Source organism: Homalodisca vitripennis, chromosome 1 (assembly GCF_021130785.1).
Source record: "Homalodisca vitripennis isolate AUS2020 chromosome 1, UT_GWSS_2.1, whole genome shotgun sequence".
NCBI lineage: Eukaryota > Metazoa > Arthropoda > Insecta > Hemiptera > Cicadellidae > Homalodisca > Homalodisca vitripennis.
This window is the reverse complement of record NC_060207.1, coordinates 46,800,212-46,821,464: the sequence shown is the minus strand read 5'-3', so window position 1 is coordinate 46,821,464 and position 21,253 is coordinate 46,800,212. Positions and strand designations below refer to the sequence as shown.

Here is a 21,253-nt window from a genome sequence, read left to right as displayed (position 1 = left end):
GTACATTATAGTATTTAGTTATCATCTAATATTGAGTTGTGATAACGTTATCAGTAAAGGTTCTTAATTTTGACATCATGTAAAAAAAACGGAGTGATCACCACTTATAAGAACAAACGCTCTTTAAATATCTGCCCTTCTAAACTTTCAAAAAAGGTTATTAAATAATATAATAATTTATAATGTTGTACGTTGATGAAATCCTTGAGCTTAATATTTTAATTAGCAAATGTGTTGTGCAAAAATATGTGCATCAATAATAACAATATCAAATGTTTTTATGTTACTAGCAATTACCCGCGGCTAAGCACGCGATTTAGCAGGATTTGCACCTTTATGAGCACTTTTGGTTCGAGTTAATTTTATTTTTGACACTAATATTGAGGTTGATTTCTTCCAAAAATGAATAAAATATGTTAAAAAGTGTATATTTTTGGCTATTATAATTTACTCCGATCTTAGTATATTTTGTTCCATAGTTGAATTTGCCTTACTTCTGATCAAGAAAATGTAAATACATTCACAGCTCTGAGAAACCTACCTCTATCTAAGAAGAAAATACCTACCTCTCAAAAGAATCTAAGATAGGTTCCATTACAGTCCATAAATGTATAGTAAAAATTAGAATACATTATATTTTATATCTGCACTGCTAGCAGATACAAAATAATGCTTTGCACGCAATTTAGTAGACGTTGCAGGTGTATGGCCATTGCTGGTTCAAGTGAATTATATTTCCGACACTATTATTGAATTTGCCTTGTTGCCACGATCAAGAAAATACGTCAAAACGTTTATAGTTATGGCCATTGAAAAGTTTTTGGTCTTGGTATGATTTCTCATATTTGATTTTGCCTTGTTTCCCGATCAAGAAAATGTATATCACAGATCAGAGAAGCCTACTTCTGTCAAAGGTGAACTAAGATGAGTTTTATATTAGTCTAAAAATAGTAAAGGTTAGATTGTAACACTGTCTTTTAGATCTAATATTAGGTATTTGATAAAAATGCACAGTTAAAACTACATTAACAATGACAGTTTGTTTCTTTATAAATTAAAAATGTTGTTATATTTTAGCACATTTAGAGCTGGAAATGGTACATTAGTTATAAAGCACATTCCAGAGAACTTCAAAGGGAGTCCTCATAGTCAAATTCAGGTTATCTTATGTTTTAGGACATTTTCTAAGGTAGATGACTACTTACCTAATCCCAGAAATCTGAAACGACTTTAAAAGTATTGCATAGTCCTACCATTATAAAAATTACTTATATTAGAATGTACTCACTATGAATGTAAACAAACTGAAAATATTAAACAATGTTTACTCAGAACAGTTGATTACACTTGACAGGCTTATTAAAATAATATTTCACAACTTTAGTAGCCAAGATGGCAGTTTTCGCTTCTTTGAGCACCAGTGGGGCGTAGCCCTGAGGGGGTTTCGTAATAAGACGAAGCTTATATTCATCCCAGGGACCGTAAGAACGTCCATGTAAAATTTCAGTACAATCGGTTGAATAGTTAATGCGTAAGAGCAAAACAAACAAAAAAGGCATTTTCGCATTTATAATATTATTAAAAATTTAATTGCCATAAGATATTAAAATTACTTGCTTATATTATAATTAGTATGATATAACAAATAATACATTATATGTTTTATTCGGACATATTTATTGAAACTAACTTAAACAGAACACAATGGTTGGAAATCACTCTTGTTTTTCATTTGGGAAGATAATGCATGATCTAGAAAAGAAAATATTGTGTAAGAAGTATATAAAATAACGTAATAATATAATGGTAGACATAACTATCTACCAGTTTGGATGAACAAGTGAATGTTACGTAGTGTGTTTTGTTTTGCGTTTAAATATTTTAAGTTCTTATTGAGCCATAATATCTATAAGAATTACACTTATTGGCATGTATTATCTAGTTTTTGGTTTCAATTAAGAACTTGTAATCTCTTTTTTAAGATACTGTGTTAAAAATGGTGGTAATTACAAAATTGTACGTATACGTTACGCCGTACCTATATTAAGAGTTCAATAAATGTATGCCATTAAAACAATGAATACAACAATAGTTTCGCATTTTAGAACCCCTGTATTTATTTATTTTAATATAATGACAGATAAGAACTTGTTTTTTCAATATAATGTAGTAAATATCGCGGTTATTTTGGCTGCACGAAAAAGGTATTTTAATACAGTAAAAGAGAATATCTGCTATTTATTCAGAATGGCTGGCCGAAAGCCTTCTGAAGTACATGATCTCATTTGCCTTTCCTAGCACCCCCAACATCCTACTGATCCTTTTTCAGAGAAATCCTTCCACCAGCGGGGTCAAATTGGGAGGTAAAGCGAACGAACATACACTCAGAGGTGTATAAAGGCCCTGCGTCCATCCCTTCACTCACCCTGCCACATTTTCTGTCTCAATAGTCATCACACCACCCCCACACTCTCTGTACTCTCCTGCTGGCATTTAATTACCAAATGTGTTGTCCTCGTTTTATTATTCAGCAATTACCCTCGTCCATACTTGTCCTGTCTCAATAGTCACCACACCACCCCCACACTCTCTGTACTCTCCTGCTGGCATTTAATTACCAAATGTGTTGTCCTCGTTTTATAATTCAGCAATTACCCTCGTCCATACTTGTACTGTCTCAATAGTTACCACACCACCCTCACACTCTCTGTACTCTCCTGCTGGCATTTAATAACCAAATGTGTTGTCCTCGTTTTATTATTCAGCAATTACCCTCGTCCATACTTGTACTGTCTCAATAGTTACCACACCACCCTCACACTCTCTGTACTCTGCTGCTGGCATTTAATTACCAAATGTGTTGTCCTCGTTTTATTATTTAGCAATTACCCTCGTCTATACTTGTACTGTCTCAATAGTCACCACATCACCCCCACACTCTCTGCACTCTCCTGCTGGCATTTAATTACCAAATGTGTTGTCCTCGTTTTATAATTCAGTAATTACCCTCGTCCATACTTGTACTGTCTCAATAGTCACCACACCACCCCCAAACTCTCTGTACTCTCCTGCTGGCATTTAATTACCAAATGTGTTGTCCTCGTTTTATTATTTAGCAATTACCCTCGTCTATACTTGTACTGTCTCAATAGTCACCACATCACCCCCACACTCTCTGCACTCTCCTGCTGGCATTTAATTACCAAATGTGTTGTCCTCGTTTTATTATTTAGCAATTACCCTCGTCTATACTTGTACTGTCTCAATAGTCACCACACCACCCCCACACTCTCTGTACTCTCCTGCTGGCATTTAATTACCAAATGTGTTGTCCTCGTTTTATAATTCAGCAATTACCCTCGTCCATACTTGTACTGTCTCAATAGTTACCACACCACCCCCACACTCTCTGTACTCTCCTGCTGGCATTTAATTACCAAATGTGTTGTCCTCGTTTTATTATTCAGCAATTACCCTCGTCCATACTTGTACTGTCTCAATAGTTACCACACCACCCTCACACTCTCTGTACTCTGCTGCTGGCATTTAATTACCAAATGTGTTGTCCTCGTTTTATTATTTAGCAATTACCCTCGTCTATACTTGTACTGTCTCAATAGTCACCACATCACCCCCACACTCTCTGCACTCTCCTGCTGGCATTTAATTACCAAATGTGTTGTCCTCGTTTTATAATTCAGTAATTACCCTCGTCCATACTTGTACTGTCTCAATAGTCACCACACCACCCCCAAACTCTCTGTACTCTCCTGCTGGCATTTAATTACCAAATGTGTTGTCCTCGTTTTATTATTTAGCAATTACCCTCGTCTATACTTGTACTGTCTCAATAGTCACCACACCACCCCCAAACTCTCTGTACTCTCCTGCTGGCATTTAATTACCAAACGTGTTGTCCTCGTTTTATAATTCAGTAATTACCCTCGTCCATACTTGTACTGTCTCAATAGTCACCACACCACCCCCAAACTCTCTGCACTCTCCTGCTGGCATTTAATTACCAAATGTGTTGTCCTCGTTTTATAATTCAGTAATTACCATCGTCCATACTTGTACTGTCTCAATAGTCACCACATCACCCCCAAACTCTCTGCACTCTCCTGCTGGCATTTAATTACCAAATGTGTTGTCCTCGTTTTATAATTCAGTAATTACCCTCGTCCATACTTGTACTGTCTCAATAGTCACCACATCACCCCCAAACTCTCTGCACTCTCCTGCTGGCATTTAATTACCAAATGTGTTGTCCTCGTTTTATAATTCAGTAATTACCCTCGTCCATACTTGTACTGTCTCAATAGTCACCACATCACCCCCAAACTCTCTGCACTCTCCTGCTGGCATTTAATTACCAAATGTGTTGTCCTCGTTTTATAATTCAGCAATTACCCTCGTCCATACTTGTACTGTCTCAATAGTCACCACACCACCCCCAAACTCTCTGCACTCTCCTGCTGGCATTTAATTACCAAATGTGTTGTCCTCGTTTTATAATTCAGTAATTACCCTCGTCCATACTTGTACTGTCTCAATAGTCACCACATCACCCCCAAACTCTCTGCACTCTCCTGCTGGCATTTAATTACCAAATGTGTTGTCCTCGTTTTATAATTCAGTAATTACCCTCGTCCATACTTGTACTGTCTCAATAGTCACCACACCACCCCCAAACTCTCTGCACTCTCCTGCTGGCATTTAATTACCAAATGTGTTGTCCTCGTTTTATAATTCAGTAATTACCCTCGTCCATACTTGTACTGTCTCAATAGTCACCACATCACCCCCACAATCTCTGCACTCTCCTGCTGGCATTTAACTGCCACATGTGTTGTCGTCGTTTTGTTATTCAGCAATTACCTTTGTTCATAGTTGTACGGTCACATAAGTAGGAAATGTCTCTTCTACTTAAAAAAAAAAACATGAATACTAATATTGATTTGCCTCCAAAGTATTCAAAACCGTATATAAATTGGAAAGGAACACATACCGGGTAAAATGTCTGTTCTATGCGATATACGTTTGTATTGATACACTTGCTTCGTAATCCACTCCAATGATTTCTTTCATACAATGCCCTGATATATTTGTTAATTTTCTCCAAAAATCCAGATAATTCACGACGGAATATGATTCCAATTCTTTTTTAAAGCATTTTTTGACAATATATCAGCAGTAACATTGCCAAAAAATCTAAGTAAATGTCTGAAAATAGATAAAAGCCGCTGTTATTAGAACACATAAATTACATGATTTTGAATGGTATTTGATGAAACTAAAAATAATTTTAGCAGACCCGGCTAATAAAATATTTTATTTTTAACAACAATAATATATTTTTAATATACCTGGAACACATGTCTGTTTGTCTTGTTCCGTTAAACTTTAATATGATCACAAGAAGATTCGAAAACTGAGTAATGGTTTTCAAATAAAGCATGTTGAACACTGTAGATAAACCTTTTCTAATTAACTTCTACTTGCGTAGACGATAAAACCGATGGAAGAGAAGTTCTTAGATTTTGATTTCATTACTAGACCCTGCTTGAAAACAAAGAGTCCATCTTTGATTGGAGAAATTTAATTTGAAAACTGGCCGACTTTTAAGCAATGTTTGAAGTATCATTACTAAGCGAGATTATTTAAAGGGAAGTTAGGTTCGAGAATAGGGTAAATATTTATTATTTAGTTCCCTTATTCCATACCAAAGGCTTTGGTGCCAAACGATAGGGAGATCCTGTGGTTAGGAACCTGGGGTAAGTTAATGAAGAACGGATGCTTGGGGCCAGGAGCCTACCCCTCCCTCCTACGTAAAGCTAGAGCACTATGGAGATGCAGACGCAGACTGTTCATTGTTTCAGTTGTGCATAAATACATACAAATATCGTAAAACTCTTTTGTCTCTGGTTTATAGATAATTGATAATACACATATATGGATAGTTTAAAAGATTCTTACGTAGTGTTAAATATAAAATATTTTTTTTTAACCAGAAATATTTTTTAACTTAATGAGTAAAACATGAAAAGCGATCATAATTTTATTTGCCCAGCACAATTGTGGATTTGGGATTAAAAAATTAATATTTTTCTTGGACAGAAGAAAATTTTAGTATCTGTATATCAGCAAATAAACTAACCAAAGTGTATAGGTTTCAAAACTTCAAGTAGATTTTAGGATGATACTCGCTTCTTGTAAGGAGGTGAGTTCCGGAGTTGAGTTTGACATCTCAAGAGGTGAGATAAAATAGTCAGAAGACGTGATGAGGCAAGGCTCCAGGTGTGGGTGGAGGGTGCGGCCAAGTTAACTCTGAGAGTTGACGGTCTAGGTTGGAAGATACGCCCCCACTTCGCACAGTAAGGTTTAGCCTAATACATCTATTGATAAGTTTCAAGTCTAGCCAAAAATGTAAACTTTCCAACCTTTTTAATAGATCACTGCTGATAGTGCATTTTATACAGTTTGGAATAAAACTTGCATCCAAATGTTCAATAAATCGGAAAAGTCAATGATCTTATATTTTGATATGATTCCTCGTCAGTACCAACTGTGGAAATCGCCAAAAAAGTATTCATTCACATGAATACGGGTCGCACACTTGCCGGACGCTACCACTACACCACAGTGCCCTTACTTTGGTTCATCAATAGTTTATTTGGCTATTTTTGTTATACATGAGTGCTTGAATAGTAAAAGTAACATGTGACTGGAAAACCAACAACTCTCTAACACTTGTACTCCTCATGAGTTGGCATTAATGATAGAATTTTTATTTTATATTTTAATTATATTATCTAATAAAATGGTTTTTTTTATTCATACATAACATATACTGTACACTTGAGATATATTTCGAATTGAAACGTAAATACCTAGCTTGTTAAAAAATGTAATTTGTAAAGTTACAGTGGTTGGGTTTATTTACTGTATTTAGGCTACTTGTAATATAAATGTTTACTGATTGAAAGTTCTGTGGATGTTGTACTACTTAATTTTTAAATTTAATGTCGTTTATCACATGAGTGGTGAATGCATGCATGTTTTATTAGCACTTAATTCGTATTAAGTATTTTCTAAGATTAATTGACCAAACCGGCTGCTGCTGGTTCAGCTGTTAGGCTCTAGAGCTTGTTACGTTTTGACTTGCAAAAGTTGCGCTCCTCATCTGCCTAGAGAGCTGGATACTAGCCGTTTGAATCGCGGGGTAATCACACCCAAGCAGATCCTACTAATTCTATTGTTCATATATTGGAGAACCCCTACAAAGTTTCAGAGTTAAATGAAAGTAACGCATAAGTACACAAGAAACACTATACAATTGACCATTATGTAATGTCACATTGCCTTCATCCTCTGTCTCACTATCAACAGCACATCAATGAAATCTTCGACGACCTTATTAAATCAAACCGTGCATTCTTTGTTGGTCAATTAGCGATTGACTGTCAAAGCTTGTGAATAATATTTGTTCCACGGTTATGTTGGATTGTGACGTGCTGATATATGAAGAATGTAGCGGCGAGACAGTTTTTCTTGTACGGTACAGTGTTACCTTGCACGCACTTGTTGACTCGCAGTCTCGTAAGTTTTCTTGTTTTATACCTTAAGAAGAGATAACTTTAATTATATGATAACGAAATAATTGGTAAATGCTCGTAATGTTTTAGAATAGTTTTTTTGAAATTCTTGTGCTATGGGTGAACTTCGTGTAATGAGATTTATGAGGAATGATGACTTTTTCAATTTTAGGTGTTAATGTTCAACGCAAATGTGTAAGTGGTATCTACGCCGAATAAGTACATAATTGAAGTAAAAAAAGTTAACTCCTTTGCAAAAGTACATTAGCTAAGCAACTAGTCAGACGTTTATCCAGTGTTAAAAGAGAGTGTAAGATAGACATCTAGTTTTAAACGCGTATTGAAGGCTAATTCGATCAATGAAAGCTGGAGCTCACTTAATCAGAGCCCACAATTATTAATCCTGGCCGACGCGACGTGGAATCACATCCTGTCTGGACATCGCGTCGCTAAACTCCAATGGGTTTCATCCAAAATCGTTCCCTCAACATTTCATCACGCCAATTAGCCGAAACATGAGCCCGAATTACAGAGCTTGCATTCAGGTTCATCAATATCTGGATAGTTCACAGCTACAGGCAGTACCTACATCCATCACAGTACAGTCTATAGACTACGTTCCCTCAACATTGCATCTCGCCAATTAGCCGAAACATGAGCCCGAATTACAGAGCTTGCATTCAGGTTCATCAATATCTGGATAGTTCACAGCTACAGGCAGTACCTACATCCATCACAGTACAGTCTATAGACTACGTTCCCTCAACATTGCATCTCGCCAATTAGCCGAAACATGAGCCCGAATTACAGAGCTTGCATTCAGGTTCATCAATATCTGAATAGTTCACAGCTACAGGCAGTACCTACATCCATCACAGTACAGTCTATAGACTACGTTCCCTCAACATTACATCTCGCCAATTAGCCGAAACATGAGCCCGAATTACAGAGCTTGCATTCAGGTTCATCAATATCTGGATAGTTCACAGCTACAGGCAGTACCTACATCCATCACAGTACAGTCTATAGACTACGTTCCCTCAACATTGCATCTCGCCAATTAGCCGAAACATGAGCCCGAATTACAGAGCTTGCATTCAGGTTCATCAATATCTGGATAGTTCACACCTACAGGCAGTACCTACATCCATCACAGTACAGTCTATAGACTACGTTCCCTCAACATTGCATCTCGCCAATTAGCCGAAACATGAGCCCGAATTACAGAGCTTGCATTCAGGTTCATCAATATCTGAATAGTTCACAGCTACAGCCAGTACCTACATCCATCAGAGTACAGTCTATAGACTACGTTCCCTCAACATGTCATCGCGCCAATCAGCCGAAACATGAGCCCGAATTACAGAGCTTGCATTCAGGTTCATCAGTATCTGGATAGTTCACAGCTACAGCCAGTACCTACATCCATCACAGTACAGCTATAGACTACGTTCCATCAACATTTCATCGCGCCAATTAACCAAGTATATGCAGATATTCGTGACCTTGCACTCTAGACTATCAATATCTTAAACAGTTCGCAGCTATAGTATAGCCAGTTCCTATCACACATTGCAGTAAAGATTGGACTACGTTCACTCAATACTTCATTCTGACAATTAGCCAAATTAAGAGTGAACATAAATAGTTGAATCCTGATGCATCGTCAAGTCATTTCCTATCGTTATATTCGTATAGATTAGTTTCCCCCAATATATCGTCACGGTAATCTGGCACATTATTAAATGGGTTGCAGTATGGGGCTTAAAATCTAAACAGTTCGCAACTACAGACATTACCTACCACGCATCACAGAATACAGACTTCGCGCATCAGTATTTGACAACCAATCCCCGCCACTCATCACAGTATAGGTTATGTTCCCTCAACGTTTTATTGCGGCTTCCAAACAAAAATTGAACCCTCTGACGTTGTATTGTGGATCATTAATATCACAACTACCACCAGTTACTACCATTCATCAGAGGTATTGAGGACAGTTCCCTCATCATTTCATTGCAACAATTATCTAAAATATGAGCCCCACATTAGAGGGCTTGCTCACGCTGACTCTGACGTGATGATTATTCTTCTTGCCTGATGATTATCTTATTTCACCGCCTGGCTGCCCTGGGGTACTTTGGACGCGATTCTCCTAAACAACTGAGATGTACGACCTAATGTTGTTAAGAACTCTGCGCTCTTAAACGATTATTCTACACCAAGTGATCGTATAAAATGAATGTATGATATTGGCTTTGTAAATCTCTCACCTTCTGAACGGGCTGGCTGCCCTGGAGTACTTTGGACGCGATTCACCTAAACAACTGAGATGTACGACCTAATGTTGTTAAGAAACTCTGCACTCTTAAACGATTATTCTACACCAAGTGATCGTATAAGATGAATGTATGATATTGGCTTTGTAAATCTCTCACCTTCTGAACGGGCTGGCTGCCCTGGAATACTTTGGACGCGATTCTCCTAAACAACTGAGATGTACGACCTAATGTTGTTAAGAACTCTGCGCTCTTAAACGATTATTCTACACCAAGTGATCGTATAAAATGAATGTATGATATTGGCTTTGTAAATCTCTCACCTTCTGAACGGGCTGGCTGCCCTGGAGTACTTTGGACGCGATTCACCTAAACAACTGAGATGTACGACCTAATGTTGTTAAGAACTCTGCACTCTTAAACGATTATTCTACACCAAGTGATCGTATAAGATGAATGTATGATATTGGCTTTGTAAATCTCTCACCTTCTGAACGGGCTGGCTGCCCTGGAGTACTTTGGACGCGATTCTCCTAAACAACTGAGATGTACGACCTAATGTTGTTAAGAACTCTGCACTCTTAAACGATTATTCTACACCAAGTGATCGTATAAAATGAATGTATGATATTGGCTTTGTAAATCTCTCACCTTCTGAACGGGCTGGCTGCCCTGGAGTACTTTGGACGCGATTGTCCTAAACAACTGAGATGTACGACCTAATGTTGTTAAGAACTCTGCACTCTTAAACGATTATTCTACACCAAGTGATCGTATAAGATGAATGTATGATATTGGCTTTGTAAATCTCTCACCTTCTGAACGGGCTGGCTGGTTGGCTATTCGATTACGTACGTCCTGATCCTTTTGGAATCAAATATACAAACATTTTTTCAAAGCATCATAAAGTCACGCCTTTACATTTTTTAAAATTTGACACTTTAATAATAATCTGTGTTATCTAATTTTGTAATTTAATCCACTAATCAAAATGATTTTTGTACTTTTACAACCAAGTATTAAAAAGTTATACTCTAACATTTACCCTGAAAAGACAGTGAATTTTTAAATTTTTTAAAAGAAACATATCGATATTACAGGCTTACTTAGACAAAAGTAAAAAGTAAAGGAGCAGAATTGTAAAACAATTTCCAGTTTTCATTTAGTCACTCGCAATATATTTTATTGTTTGTTATTTCATTGCATTCAATTACAACACCTATTCAAAAATTCTTAGTTTTAAACATATTTCTTCATCTACCGTAAACAATTCTTGTTTTCAAAGCGATGGTGTTGAAACATTTACAAAACACACTACTTTATCAATCCTGTGTTTTATACACTGTGGTCCTGTTCAAGAGAGGAATGCTGTTGATTTGGTTTCAAAGTCTGATGCAGAAAATAATCCAATTTTATCTCACTGGCTGACTTGAAAATGTAGCCGCTCCCGTTTCAGCAGTATCACGTAAAGCCTGCACGCTCGGAGGTGTATAAAGGCACTGCGCCCACCCCTACACCCCACCCTCAGCCACATTTTCTGTCTCAATGGCCCCACGCCACCCACCACACTCTGTACACTCTGCTCGCATTTAATTACTGAATCTGTTGTTTCCTTATCATCTATTGGAATACGTACTCTCCGGATGTTTCACAACTCCACTGTGAGATTTTCGAAACCGAATGGTTTATGCAATGGTTTAGTGCTACAAGCATACGCGCTAACTTCAATGAATGACAATAGATTATCAGCCAACGTCGTACAGCTTTAATGGTATATTTATTTATAATCTATTTAAACTTAATTCGGTATTGAGCGTTGAAGTTAATGCAATACTTTGTCCACCCAAGAGATGGTGTTAAGGTACCTAATGCACGCAAAATGGGCAGGTCATTTACAAGAACGTGGGGAACTGATTTGTATCTTCCATATAAAATGTACACATTCAATATAAGTTTTAATTCGACTTATAGTGTACACTTATCTTTTAACTTTATTAAAATCAAGATGACGGAAATTTGCATACGTTCAGTGGTAAAATATTTGATATTCAAACTATAGCATGTAAAAATACTTGTAATTACTTCCTTTCTAGCTTAATTCGACTACAATGTCAAGGAGAAATCAGTACACTCAGCAGGAATAAAATTCACATGAAATATTAGCTATATTTTTATGTATTACAGTTTAATGTGTTCTTTGTGTCACAGACGAAGCTAAAAGGTGGATACGAATCTATGATGTGTTAATTTTAAACGGTTGCCACCCTCGTGTGTAAACTAAGGGTTATTTGGTTCGCCTACCACCGCCGTATCTGCGTGAACAAAGCATAACCACATTTTCAGAAGTGATTTAATACCAATTGCTAAAAAGCAATGTGATCCATAAATTTTAAGGAAACCATTTGAGTTATGCCATTTCTTCACTTAATTATATCTATCCTATTTTATTTTGTGCTTGCGTATTTAACAAGTGAACGGTTTCCCGCAGAGTTGTCAGTTCGCTGATGTATAAAATATTGCAGTAGAGATATAGCAATGTAAACTGTCAGTGGAGCCAAAGTTAGGAACGTTGACAAGTCACTGACGTAACCTGGCGACAGGATAAAATAGTCAGGAGAGGCAGGGTTGCGGCTGGCTGAAAGCAGTTTCACTTAGCGAGCTGCCTCTGCCACCCTGGCTGCGGACTCCCGGCTCGGATAAAGTAATCCACCCTTGCGTAATGGCTAAGCTAAGTAGCTAGTGGCCAAGTTTCAGCTCTGATTCTGTCTGCACCCTAAGTTTCTGAAAGCTTCCTTTAAAGTGTCTCAACCTTGTTAGTTTGCATTACTTATAAGGTTTTATAAGACACGAATTTAAGCTTTGTCGTTTTATTGTAATGAAGTTCTCATTTCCTAAATGCATTTTGAGTGTTATGAAATCTTGTCTTGATAACAGTATGGATGATGTTGAAATATAATCTACGTTTTGTTGTGGCCGTATATGAATCACATAAACACCAATAACAACATTTCTGTTTGCGTAAGAAACAAAAGATATTCCTTTTATATGACAGCATCAATCAAAAATAGTCATATTTTACAACAAAAGTACACTGGAAAAGTATGGTGAAATCTTGCTCAACTACGTAGAAAGTTTTGACAATTCAGTATTTCACTGTCCCACTATTCAATCGCCAGCCCTTTGTAAATGCGCCGGTCAGTGAAAGGTTCCTCTATAAGCCAGCTGATGACAGGATAATCACATCCCCTCCAGTTGCACACGAAGGCACATTTAATTCCTCTCCCATTTTGGGGAAATCAAATCCCTTCAGCACAGCGCCGCGCGACGTGGGTGGGGGCGGGGGTCACGTAAAGCTGCCGCGCTTGGAGGTTCAGTACACAAAGCTACTACGGCACCAACCACCCCTACACCCCACCTCGCCTACATTTTCTGTCCAACTTTCAAACCGCCCACTCAGATACGTTTATACACCTTTAAAGTTTAATTATATACCAAGTTTTGCTCTTCTAGTCTGATTTCCTTACTTGCTACCAGTAGTACCCATTGTGTTGTATTACTATTCACGCTTATTGGTTCAAACAAGAAGTATTTTATTTCGTTGCACTGAATCTCTTGAGAGTCTTTGTTGTCTCGGCTGTTGCTATAGACTTTTTGTGAGTAGGGGTTTTGGAAAGTATGAGTTGAGGTGAAGATGTAATTTGTACTTATGTATACACAATAAAGATCAAATTTGTGTAGTTTGTTATCCAAAATATTTTCATTAAAATTTTTAACTTGTAATTTACATTAAGATTTGAACGACTACTACTGGTACATCATTTGTGCTGACCACGACAAATTAAACAATGAAACATTTATCATAGACAGACTCAGTTTTCTTTATGATAAGTTTTCTTTCCTGTTTCCTTCACAATCCTTCCACTGTACAAATGCAAACTTTAGACAAAGAATTTAATTTGTTGAACATCTTTGAAACGTTTACTTAAAAAACATAATCAAACTTACAGGGTATAAAATCTTTGTTATTAGTTACCAATTTCATATAACCTAAATTCAAATTGTACAACCAGCCATATTTCCTCCAAATGTTTCCATCTGTAATATTTTCTTTTTTATCAAGACAATTTTTCAACAAACCCTCTTATCAATAACTGGCAGTAGTAATATGTGGAAATTCTAAAAATAATAACCAGTCCTTGAAACTAAGTTCGCTGTCTTCCTATCTAGCAGTTGAAAAGAGTTTACTGTGTCTTTTAATGTTTACTAATTAATATGAATGTAAGAACATTTGAAGAGTTTCCAGCTGTCCTAGTATCCCTAAGGAAGATCTTTACTTCACAGCTATTCAAGATTCCGCTCTCAAAGGGATTAGTTTGATGAGATAACCAGATTTCCACTCGCTCCAGCCGCTCGACTGTCAACGCGTTTCTCTGTGTCTGTCCTGTTCTACAGCGGGGTAAATTGGGACGCAAAGCCTGCACGCTCGGAGGTGTATAAAGGCACTGCGCCCACCCCTGCACCTCACCCCACCCTCAGCCACATTTTCTGTCTCAATAGCCACCGCGCCACCCACCACCACACTGCTGCTCGCATTTAATTACCGAATGTGTTGTTCCTTTTTTATCAATTCGCGACAATCCCGGCCCCCTGTGACCGTCGTACAATACGACTGTACCCGAGCGGTTCGACCGAGAATTTCAGTTCATCTTAATTTCTTTAGGGGATCGCGAATTTTGCCGGTTAAGCTTCGAGCGGGACTTGATGAATAAACGGGCGCTTTTCTCATGAGCTTTGCTTTTTTATGCAAATGTCCCAGGTAAAAGAGGTAGAATAAACCTCCTATCGGACCTTCTGTGAATATTACTGTCGTAAACGCGGTACGGCTCCAACAATACGATCCACTTGTAGTCTTTGTTTACGTATTCACTGCAGGACTTAGAGGCGGGTTTGCGTTAAAATAGTATTTTGTAAATGCGCTATCTTAACACTGTTATAACATTTGCTTTAAACGTAATAGCAATAGTTGTAACTAGTGAACGCTGATGTTCTATCCCACTATTGGTGAAACATTCATTACACAATGCTTACTCCAATAGCTTATTGAATCTCTTAACCTTTTGAAAATGTTAATGACAAATTAGACAAATTACTTCCCCGTAGCGTAGGATAGTACCGTTTCCCTTTAAAACGTTTAGTATGCGTTTTAATTAAAGTATCACTGGCGTAGAAAGAACTTCTATCAAGGAGCTCTTTATGAGATACGAGAAATGATCTTTGTATTATAAAGCTAGTGCTAATATATGGCCTAGTGCTCATGCGTAATATATGGCCTAACGGTACATTAACAATAGGCTACTTAATTAAATATTAATATTTCGAATACATTATCTGAATAGGTCATAATTTTATATTAATTGCCAATCTAGTAGACAAAACATTATTTTCACTCTGTGGTAACTTTACAAATCACCGCCTTTTGAAATGTGAGTAAGTTTACGCTGAATATCTCCACTATTTGTGTAATTCGCTACATTAGACCTACAGACTATTGTAGTTTGGCATTTGCTAAACCGGACGTATAAACCGATGTAAGGAATATTTTCATTATTGTGTTGTAGGGAAAAATTGTAAGCAAGAGTAGGGAAAAATCATATTTCGATTTAACGTTAATGTTGCGTTTTTAATGTTTCTTAGTCTACACCAACATGCTATCATTGCCAATATTGCCTCACAGTACGTTAAGTTACATTGCCTGCCAAAAGTTAACATGATGTTTTACGTTCACGAGTAGGTGTGCCGGGCAGCATCACAGGGTGGGTGAGGGGGTGAGGTGCGGCGGGCATATTTTGTGGTGTACCCTCACTAGGGGAGCTCGGACGCGTGCAAACTATTTTAAAATGTAAATATCCAGACATGCCAGCCGAAGACTGCCCCGTGCCGTAGGGTGTGGAAGGGGGAGTGTAGAGGGGTTCTCTTTGGACGGGAAGGGGTTGTTTTAGGATCGCGGGCGCGGGGCGTTGAGGATGGAACGTTAAGGGCGCTTTATGCCCGGCTTTACGGTCCGCCCGAGAAGGCCTTATAGCCTTTGTTACCTATCGCATAGCGTAACGTTATTCTCCTCTTTTATGGCAAGATTAATATAATGGCGGATTTAATGATGATACCACTTCTTTTATACCGGTGTTCCAAGCCGTGCTTCTTTATGTCTATCTATGACAGCGCTTTTATTATTTATGGCCAGATGGAAATCTCTTTTAGCACTCTCATATGTGTCTCTCGGGTAGCATTGGTTTCCTCTGACTTATGGCGAGGACTATAATAGTGGGATTGATGGTCGAGGGATCAATAATTCCTCGGTTTATGATTTAAAGTATAAAATTGCCGGTATAAAATCTTTAGAGGACAGCAGATCTGATTGCTTTTGGAGATCTGATCAAAATATAGAACTAGAGGGTTTCTGCACGTATTCCGCGTACCAAAACTATCGTGGTGAAGAATAATACGACATTTCTCTGAGTAACGGCGCCACAAAACAAGTTCATGATTACTAAGGTGTGCACCTCCTTGTGTTTGTAGCGAGAATCAGTCACATTAACTGAAGGAACAAATGGATTGGAGCCACCCTTGCCCAAGTTTTCCAAAATGTTTTCATGATGAGTATTGAACAATGTATATTGTCAATGGAAGAACGTAAGGACACCTGATGAAACTCGTACACGCTCAGTTGGACAGATGACGAGGGCACGGCTCAAGTGAGAGTGGGTTGACTGTTGAGGTTGAGGCACGGTGCAGGAGCGCGGGTGTGAGTGAGAATGTGGGAGTGGCTGGACCGGGTGTGGTGATGCCACCGGTACGTGTACATGTCACCCAGACAGCGAACGGGGCCCCAGACTGTGGACCGGCCTGTCTCTAATGCAAGTTTAGAGGCCAGGCCACCGCCCGGTCAAGCGGGAGTCGGAATCGGTCCTGTACTCGACCAATATTTAGCACCTTATTCGTCGGATAATCGAGAATATCAGACAGTAACATAGAATCTTACAATCAATTCTCGATACAATAACTTAATCAATGTATTACAAATTTTTATAAAAAATAGTATAACTAGAGTTAAAAAAAGGGTCGCGGTACTGCAGATGACAGAAAAAGAAGACGTATCGCATATTTCTCGTTAACATGTTTCACTTCGGATAATATGGCATGCCGGTTAAACGGTGAACGGATAAGCGAAACTCTACGGTAGCGTTGTCCGAACACTCTACGAAAAGTGAAAGGTTCAAGAGCGACTCTATAGAATGCATACTGGGATCGAAAAAGGGGTCTAAACATTCCCACTGGACACAGGTTATTACAGTTTAACAACACAAAACTGACATAATGTGATGATTTTTACCAAGCATGGAAGGCGACTGGGACATGCTCCATTTAAGACAAAGAACGACGAATCCTCATCTCACCATCACTACTCACAAAAATAGGATTTTAATGATGCAGTTAGATATTTAAGATTCAGGAAGTACAATTAGTATTAAGTCAAATCTAAAAGCCCTTTAACTTTTGTCTACATTTAGTATGAAATGTTCCTGTATCGAAGATTATTATAATGACTATCAACCATAGAAAACAGGAGAATACGATACAATTATCTTCTTTTCACATTCTATACTATTTAAATCAAAACACAATGTTGCAAATTAGGTGTGTAATGCGGTGACTTGTTGTGTTGCAGGAAATACGGTCAACCCCAGAGCCGGAACTGGCGGATGACCACTATCAAGGTAAGTGAAGTACTTGCACTCTGTCTCTTCAAGTAGTGCGGTCCCTCACCACAACGTCCAAGTTCTCGGTGCAACCTCAGTCCATGTTGGGTATAATGCAAATGTCTGTATCGTAGAGTCTGGACTGTTGGATGCTGTTGGATAGATGCATTAAAATATAGAACTCAAAACTAGCATAAATAAAAACAGTAGTGTATAACGATGTCGATAAACAGACAAAGCAGTTCTTAATATTGCGATTTGCCTAAAAACCGTGAATGTTTAAGTTGTAGAATTACAAAAGAGGTAACTGAGAATTATCAACGTAAATTATATCATTAACGAATTAACAAGAAATTAAAATTTGTAAAGGCTATTGTGTAACTGGATTTGGACCGCTTTTAAGGTGGTGCAGTTTGTTTTTTTTGTTTTTTTTTTTTTACTTTTGAAACTACTTTTGGACACATTCCTATAAGATGCCTTTTCTTAAGACAGAAAACACGTTGTGCTTTATATTTCCCGAGAAGTGGTAGGAATTTGAAGCGGCACATGTTATAATCAGGCCCTTCAAAAAAATTGAAGAATAGGATATGAATTAGACTGGGATGTAATTTCCTACATTATATATAACTTAAAAATATACTTTTTAAACTCTTGATTATGAACTCTGTTGAGGATTCTTAGAAGGATTCATAACCAAGGCTGAATGAATCTCATGTACACATTTTGGAGTGGAGTGATACCCATGTCTGTCTCCAGGGAAGTAATATTATATCTTGTAAAGGTCTATGAGTTTTTTTAAAGAAATATGTTCGCAACAAAGAATTTGTTTGCATCCCTTAAAAGGAAATTTTAGCACGGATTAATCAAACATTGTGTTTACGACGAGAAAATGTCGATATAATATTTCATAACTCTTATCGAATTTGTTAATTATATTTGCTATATATCTGCTTCCTGTTATGTTCGGCCATTGTTGCGCCCCTGCAGAAAAGACGCGTAGCTCTGCATGAAGATCACACCCTTGTTGGATAATTAACCGCCAAATCCACCCCGTCCTGCGAGCCGCTTTGAGCTGCGGTGCCAACCGTTTAATTAATTGTCTCCACAGTACGCCTCAGGCTGGCCTCCGTTCGGGTGGCACCTACACAATGTTAGATGAACCAATTGTTAGAAGAACGAAAAATGCCGTGTGTGAGGATGGTTTGGCCATTTTAAAACTGTTATTGTTAAATTTGTTTGAATTATTAAATTTCTTATTTCTCAATAGTATGAAACAATGTAAAAATCTAGTCAAATAATTCTAATAAGCAGTAGTCCTAAGAGACAAAAAGCATATAAAATATTACTCTAAAATTTCCTTTTCATGTGAATTTAAATTATTTTACATTCTGTATCGTTGCTTTTACTCTTGTTTTCTTCCTCCTGTTGTGAAAAAGAAAAGTGAGAGTTATCTGAAATTGGGAAAATGGATCATACTGTATTATTTTTAATATTTTACAAAATAAAAAAAGATTGGTTTTTACTACTCCTGACTAATAGGCTTTTAATTTCTTTTTATTCCGTTAACACTTTTGTATCGGAAAAAATCAGTTTTCAGCTATATATAATTTTAATATTTTTTTAATTTGAGAAATTCCAGACAAACATATCGTATCACAGCATATCATTGGCGTATGCAGAAACATTTTTCCGGAGTGGGGCTGACAAACTGGATGGTTTATGACGTTTAGAATAGGGGCTCTCCAAAAATAGGCGCTTTAAGAATGTCATAAATATGTTCTAGCTTAAAATAAACTACTGAATGCAAATTTAATGTCTGTCTTTAAAAATGTCGGGTGGGGGCTGAAGCCCCCTGAACCTCCCCTTATATAACTACGCCCATGCAGCATATACTTCAAGTAGTATACAAGTTGTGGGACCCAACTTGAGAACTGGTTAGTAGAAATCATAAGATATTGAAAGAAATATTTGAGATTAACTGCAACCTCTAAGCTTTATTCTGTTCCAAACATTCAGGTAGCTGAACTACGTATTTATGCTAATGCAAACTATCATAACCAAAGAGGCCGAGCTCTCCAATATGTTATTAATGGCTTGTAAACAATTGCAATCTTTTATCATACAATACAATCCCTTCTTACGTGAATTTTATGTAGAATCAAGCTCCAAAATTCATTCTTCTTACCATGTTCTAAAAAAACATAAGGAAAGAAATCCAAAATTTCCTTCTCTAGATTCAAAATCACTTCTTAAATTGTAAGCAGATCAGTTTTAAATTTTTATATTCTTTCTAGAGGACCTTGAAGAATTACGAACCCTTGACAACCCTTCGGTGATAATTTAATTTCTTGGCCAATGAGCTCACTACAACTTATTTTTCGTGCAAGAAATTCTACGATTAGGTAACTGGAGATATGTTCTACTCCAATTTTATCATAAATATAAGTAAAGTAAGTGCAGTTGTAAAAGCTTACTGTACTCCAGTCTGAGCAATATGAGGCAAGTTAATTTTTTATTCACAACTTTTACAGAACAATTGCAGTTTCCAGTACACTCAACTATATTCCCATTATGTTCTGATCGAGATATTTTGAAGTCATTGATACGAAGATTTCAAAGATCTCCTCTTACACGAAATGACTTATTTGTGACTGTCCCAGTGAAACATATAAATACGTGTCAAAACTTGTGTATGCAGTCTTATTGTTTATGTGTGGAACGGTTTACCCACTGTGCAAGCTATTGATTTTTTAGTTCCCTTGCGGGGAACGAAAACATTTTAGTCGGCAGGGTAGCCGGGCAGATTGCATTAGTGACCGGGCCCGTAGTTCCTGAAGGGTTGGTCGACACAATGTAGCCCTACCCCTCCCCCGACCACGACCCATCCCTAGCCTAAGGGTGCGGGTGTGGGGTGGGGGAGCGGCGAGGGTGCACTGATAAGGGCGCTGCTCCCCTACCCTGCCGTATTGACAGCAAAGTGACTCATGCTGACAGTCCTTGCACGGGGCAACATCTCTTAAAAAAACATTTAAGTCAATCTCTCATTCCGGTTTTAGCTAATCCTTTTATCATTGATACTAAAAATCAGTAATACGTTTAGGATATAATCAGTTAAACACGTGTTCCACTCTTAGGGTAGCACAGAAGACCTCAGAGAAAAGTGACGTTTATACCTCACATTAGATTTAAGCGTCGGGAAGAAATACAAACTGCAAAAAACAAATTTTACCTTTTTTGGCTCGTATAGAAGGCATATTTTTACCATAGACCTACCAGAGAATACCCACCCCCAACCATCTGCGGATCGTACATCATTTCTTCTTGTGATTTTGTCTGTGGAATATTCTCAAGTTGGGGGACACCCCAAATGTATACGTAGAAAGCCATTTGACGGGGTCCTACGTCATAACTCTTGGTCACCCTAAACTCTCCTCATGATCCAGCCTAATATGATATATATATATATATATATATATATATATATATATATATATATATATATATATAGAATGATCAATAAGTATTTCAAATATAGGCTTGTACGTAGAAAACGAATTACCCGCCCCACAAGACGATTTCGTTTCAGAAGATATTAGTTACATATCCAAAAATGTATTAGTCT

The 21,253-nt window shown here is 37.5% G+C and overlaps 1 protein-coding gene across 1 annotated transcript in view; it reads left to right on the top strand.

Moving 5' to 3' along the window:
* The window catches only part of LOC124360709, a 98,650-nt gene that overhangs the window by 54,910 nt on the left and 22,487 nt on the right, over positions 1–21,253 (top strand). The window contains exon 2 of the mRNA XM_046814543.1: positions 17,601–17,649. Coding sequence (XP_046670499.1) covers positions 17,601–17,649 — 49 coding nt within the window. The remainder of the gene's footprint in view (positions 1–17,600; positions 17,650–21,253) is intronic.